This window comes from Nyctereutes procyonoides, unplaced genomic scaffold, assembly GCF_905146905.1.
Source record: "Nyctereutes procyonoides isolate TBG_1078 unplaced genomic scaffold, NYPRO_anot_genome, whole genome shotgun sequence".
Taxonomy (NCBI): domain Eukaryota; kingdom Metazoa; phylum Chordata; class Mammalia; order Carnivora; family Canidae; genus Nyctereutes; species Nyctereutes procyonoides.
The window spans coordinates 37,071,855-37,077,817 of NW_026575030.1; the positions used below are offsets into that span (position 1 = coordinate 37,071,855).

Below are 5,963 nucleotides of genomic sequence, written 5' to 3' on the forward strand. Positions count from 1 at the left end.
CACATTAAGGCAGTAAGAGGCTTTCACGAATGCCATCTCTGACAGCTTCTGAAGGGGCTTTTCAGCTGTCACCATGACCCCTGCTGAGCTAAACATATGTTTAAAACATGTGGAGGAATGGTCAGGTTTAGAGACTCTGCTGCTACTCAGTATTATTCCTGGCTCTGTTTTCTGCTTGACTTGCCAACATTCTAATTGTGTGGGGCTTGCAGCTGCCACAGTCATACTGGTCTCAATTTTGTGTTTCCGAGCTCCTGAAGATTCCACCTCTCCTGCCAGAAGTCATCCCAGTTGTTACCACCCAGATTGCTTTCAAGTTCAGAGGCAAAACTGGGAGTCTGGTTTCTCTGTCTCTTCTGTTTCTCCGTCTCATGCTCAAGCTCATGTGCTTCCTCTGCTTCTGAACTACATGCTCTAGGTTCATAGAGGAGAGCTCTTTTAGCTTCGCTTGTGTGGTGGTGCCCCACCCCCCCTCTGGAGTCTGTGCAGAGGAGCAGTGTATGAATGGCTTCAACATTACTCACCAGTGTTTTTCAAGTCCTGTCTGTTGCTTCCTGCTAAAAGGATGACGGGGTTAACTTAAATGCTACTATTGAGTGGGAGGTTTTCCCTCTGTAGCGATGCAGATATAAATTGAGCATGAGTTAATCAGTGGTGATATTTAACTCTGGCAGCTTTTCATAAGGGATCTGCCATGTTTATTCAAATGATCCCTGAGTTTCCTGCTGTCTCCAGTCCCTAAATGTGGTAGTCCGGATTTGTCAGGGTAGAGTAATGGATGTGACAAATACTTGGGTTGGTCGGTCCAGTGAGGTCTTATTAAAGAGCCTATAATATAGCTGATTCTGATGTTTTTGAGTAGCGGCACCAAGGGAAGGGGATAAATAGGGATTGGCAGGCAACTAACATTTATCTGTTCTTGCAGCCCTGTGTGGATTTTTATAAGCATTTTCTCACTTAATTCTGTAAAAACCCCACGATCTAGTTGTTTTACTCCTATATTAAAAATAGAGAAACTGAGGTTCAGAGGTTTAAGTATCGTATTCTAGGATACATAGATAGTAAGTGGTAGAAATAATTTAAAATCCTGGTTGGGTCTGAGTCCAAAGTCAATGTTCTCTCACTTGAAGATATTGACCCAAGGTTGGTTCACTCTTACTTTTTGGTAAATGTATAAATGTAAATGTGTTGATTTTAGAAGGCTATTTGCCTGTCCTATTATCATCTCCAAGGTTAATGGCCAAATTATTACCTACTTTATGAGATGTAAATATAAACTAATGAAGCTCATTTAAAAATATCCTTTTCCTATTTGTGCCAAATAAAAGCCATTTCCTAAAATCACATACCTTGAGAAGCTATGGAGCTATACCAAAGCCTGTCCCTGTTAATGACATTTTTGCAATTTCTGTTTGGGAATTGCTTTCAGAGCAGATTTATAAGCCATAAAGAGATGGTATTTGTGGTACAAGTTCAAGATGAGTCCGTGTTTTCTCAAATGGTGCAAGTAAGAAAAGACACTCTAGATGAAGACCTGGACAAGTGTGGTGGGGTCTTGTAAAAGACCAGAATGCAGAGTACTAGAACAGAGTGAATCTGGAGCAGGGAAGGAGGTGGGATAGCCCTGTAGTTAAGAGCATCATCCTGGGAGATAACCAGCTGGTTAAACTTTACCTCTGCCATTTAGTCACTGCGTGACTTCAAGCAATTGATTTATCGGATTGTCTGCTTTCAATTTCATCATCTTTAAAATGAGGATAAAAATTGTATTAGGGGTTCTCCAGAGACACAGAACCAGTAGGGTATAAGATAGGTGGATAGATGGATAGATAGATAGATAGATAGATAGATAGATAGATAGAATTATGAGGAATTGACTCATGTATTTGTGGTGGCTGAGAAGTCTTATGATCTGCCATTGGCAAGCTGGAGATCTAGGAAAGCCGGGGTGTACTTCCAGTCTGATCCAAGAGCTTGAGAACAAGGAGTGCTGATGACAGAAGTCCCAGTCTGCTTTCCTCTGTCTACCAATTTACGTGCTATTCTCTTCCAGAAGCACCCTCACAGACAGACCCAGAAATAATGTTTAGCCAGATATCTGGGCATCGTGTGGCCCAGTCAAGCTGACAAAAAATTAACCATCATAATAGTTCCATCTTCTTCCTCGCAGATTATCGGTAACAAATAATGTAATGTGTTTTTAGTGCTTAGCACAATGTCTGGCATATAGCAAGCACTGATAAAGTGTAGCTGTTATTTTCTAGAACTAGTGATGGAAGGTTTTCTATACTCTGCCAAGAGGTTTACACGTTTTTCTGAGGTCTTCATAAAGAATGTGATCAGCAAGCCATATATTACATTAATTTTTGCAAAATAGTCCTGTGGAGGATGGATTGGAAAGTCGTGAAAGTAGAGGTGCAGAGCAGATCTTAGGAGCAATTTAAGAAATAACATGATATTGCAGGAGTGATGAAGAAATGACAGGTAACAAATATAAACACAATTAAGTTGACTGGCTAGCGATTTCTGTGCATGAGACAGAAGGAACTAGTATAATTATGTTTTTTTTTTCCAGGATAACTGGGTAGTAGCAATGTGCAAGAAAAGAAGTGTAAAAGTAAGTGGATTTTAGGACAAAATATTTTTGTGATGTTGGATTTGCGATGCCATTGAAAGATCCCAGTGATGACATACGATCTAACCCCAGCACCCCGCAGTAAGCCTATGCATAGAAGGTGTTCAGTAGATTTTTGGGAAAATAATTTTGGGAGCTACGTATGTGGTAAATGAAGGCACGGAAGTTAATTATATTACTGTAGTTGAATTAGAAGAAAGCCAGTGATAGACCTTTGTACCTAGCGACTGAGGAGAATAAAAGCAGCCCCAAGAAGAGATGGAGAAGGAATTGCCAAAGGTGGAGAACTAAGAGAAGGTGGTGTGTGCAAGTTCAGCGAAGAATGGAAAGCAGTCTTCTGCAATGTTAACACTCATAGAGGGGACAAGTAGGATGCACAATGAAAAGAATTCATGGTAGTTGGTGATGGGATTAGTCATTTTTCACTCTTGCCAAAGTACATTCTGTGCAACTAGGTGCTAAAAATGGCTCGAGTGAATTGAACATAATTGGAAATGAGGATGTGGGTATGGCAAATGGTAAGTGATGTAACTGTTCTTCCAAGAAATATGGTTGTCAAGACAAGGAGGCGATGCATGGTAGGTAAAAGAGGGCTGACACAGGCTTTTCTACTTGACTATGTGGAGGCAGGCAGGAAACGGGGGCTGGGGGGAGAGACACAGGATAGAATAACCAGGACAGTAGAGAATTAAACAGTTAGGAAGGGGGCAGCTTAAAGCGTAAGCAGTGCAATTAATCCTGAGCAGTAGAATGGAAAATTGGGAAGACCATCTTTACCCTTATGGGTAGAAAGGAGGTGAGATGGGCAGAAAACTGAGAGAGTCCATGTTCCATAGCTTCATTGTCCGTGTGCAATAGCAGACCAGAGTTTTCCGTTGAGAGCAGAGTGGGTTAAAGTGAGATGGGGTCTTGGAGAGACATTAGAATAGATGCTGTTGGAAATTAATGGACATCATAAGGCAGTAGTCTGTCTTTAGGGTCTGCCTTGATTTGGAGACAGTGTTTGGTTTATTTTAGGAGTGCTAGAATTTGGGTTGATAAAGGAGTAGAACAGGTAGGGGGAAAGGAGCTGTGGCAGTGAGGATAATTGCAGGAGATGGATGTGATGTAGCACTCCAGATTCTGGTTCTGGCGAAGATATTGATGCCAGAGGAGGGGTTGGTAAATAAAGGGATGGGATAAATGTTTCAAATGATACATGGTGTAGGTATAAAGCAGACAGTTAACAGGCACAGGGCTGGAAGGATACCGTCCCATCCTCTAATCTGCTGGTGTGAATATTTCTGGTTGGGATAGGACAGAGATCGCTTGACCAAGTTGGGAGACATCCAAATAGTATTTTTAAAAAATATTTATTTATTCATGAGACACATACACACACAGAAGCAGAGACATAGGCAGAGGGAGAAGCAGACTCCCTGAGAGGAACCTGATGTGGGACTCGATCCTAGGACCCTGGGACCATGAACTGAGCCAAAGGCAGATGCTCAACCACTGAGCCACCCAGGTGTTCCAACGTATTTTTTAAAAGATGTAGCTAACCATTGTTTATGATTTCAGCCTAACATAGAATCCTACTTTTACTGTAATAAAAAAAATCAGTTAATTCTAGTGCTATCATTTGGGGGATAAAAAACAAAATTAATTTGTAGCTAATTATAAAATTTGTATTCATTTTCTTTTTTTTTGAACTCTACCCTTATATTTTATTAAAAGGGCAAACATCATGAATTAACCCAGCTGCTTACTTGAATTACAAAAGTAACATGATTCAATATGAAAATAAGAAACTGTCTACAAATCTCTGACAGTAATAAATTGCAATATACAATGCATACAGGAGTCATACAGAGCAACAAACTCTCGTACAAAACAAAAATATTTTAATACCTTTAAAATCCAAATTTTTCTTTAAAATCATCCATGAAAAAAGATTCTCAAGTCAGAATTAACACCTCAATTAGTCAAGCGTCAGGAAGCTACATTACAGCTATTTAATATACAAAGAGACATCTTTTCCCCAATCACTTCCTTATAAGGTCTCTGTTTCCAGAATCATACAGACTCTTGCTTCTCTCCACTCCCCATGCCACCATTTCTTCAGATCATGAAAACTGAATTTGTTGAACACCAGAAATCTGTTGATATGATGTTGTATAAACCATAACATTTTGCTGTTGACCATCTGCAGTTATTAACCCAGATGGTAACTGGTTAGTAAATGCCTCCTCTGTAAGTTCTTCACTTAGCCCATCTGTAGCTGTGACTGTTCCACCAATTCCTTTCTCTCTTTCATAGCCTCTCTGAATTTCCGAAGGGATAATTTTAGAGGTTCTACATAACTGTCAAAGCCTAAGGTTGACATGGCAAAGAGAATATCTTCTCCATTGATTGTCTTCCGTTTCTCCTGATGGCATCTTTCACTTGCTTCAGATGTTATAAAGCTGATGAACTCACTCACACATTCCTGAGCACCTTCTTTGGCATCTTTTGCAATCTTTCCCGTTTGAGGTATGGCGTTTTTCATTATCCTTGCTACATTTGCAATTGGAAGATGGATATCTTGTTCTCTGAAACTTTCTTTTGAGCCATTTGTGTCTTCATGATCATTCATGCTGTCCTCAGTATCATCATGAGGCTGTAAAACATAGTGGCTTCCTCCGATGTAGTCTGCAGAGATGCCTAGTTGAGAAGCATCTGTGGTAGCACTGTCGCCATCCATCTTTGATAATTTGCACAAGTAGAGGGTATCCTATTTATTGATACTTCTTAGTGGCTTTGTCATGAAATACCGTCAGAACTGTGTTGTCAGTGGTGTTCAGGAACACCTTTTTAAAAAGGGGTCCAATCTTCACCCAATTTCAACCTCCAATGCAGCCCTGGTTGGCTCCCGTCTCCAATCGGCCGTTTGGTTGGACAGAAAATGGCTGCGCAGGAACCAGTCCCAGCGCGGAGCTGCGCTTCCAGGACTCGGCCTCCCCTCCCTCCGCCGCGGGCCGCTTCCCTCGGCGCGACACCCTCCCTCCGCGCCTCCCGCGAGCTGTATTCATTTTCAAAAGTACAGTGGTAAGTTGAAGTTATTAAGAAGAAACCCATGATCTGAGGTCTTTTCAGCCCTTCTTATTTCTTAGGTTCCAGGGCTAGGGTTCCCGCTTTTTAAGTTGAGAACAGAATTTGGTTTCCATAATCTGGGACAGAACACATGAAGGTCTTTAGTTCAAAAAAGTTCAGTTTATGACGTGCAGGTTTATAATGACTGTAACTAAATAGCGTCGGTAGGTGAAATGAGCCACGTTTGTCTTTTAGCAAACAGTTCATTGCTTTTATA

The 5,963-nt window shown here is 41.0% G+C and overlaps 1 protein-coding gene across 1 annotated transcript; it reads right to left on the reverse strand.

Moving 5' to 3' along the window:
* Positions 1-4,613: 4,613 nt before the first annotated feature.
* Positions 4,614-5,552, reverse strand: LOC129503857 (nuclear transcription factor Y subunit beta-like). The gene is given in 2 exon segments (XM_055316307.1): positions 4,614-4,925; positions 4,928-5,552. Coding segments are annotated over 2 exon segments (615 nt in total). The 5' UTR covers positions 5,358-5,552; the 3' UTR covers positions 4,614-4,740.
* Between the last annotated feature and the right edge of the window lie 411 nt (positions 5,553-5,963).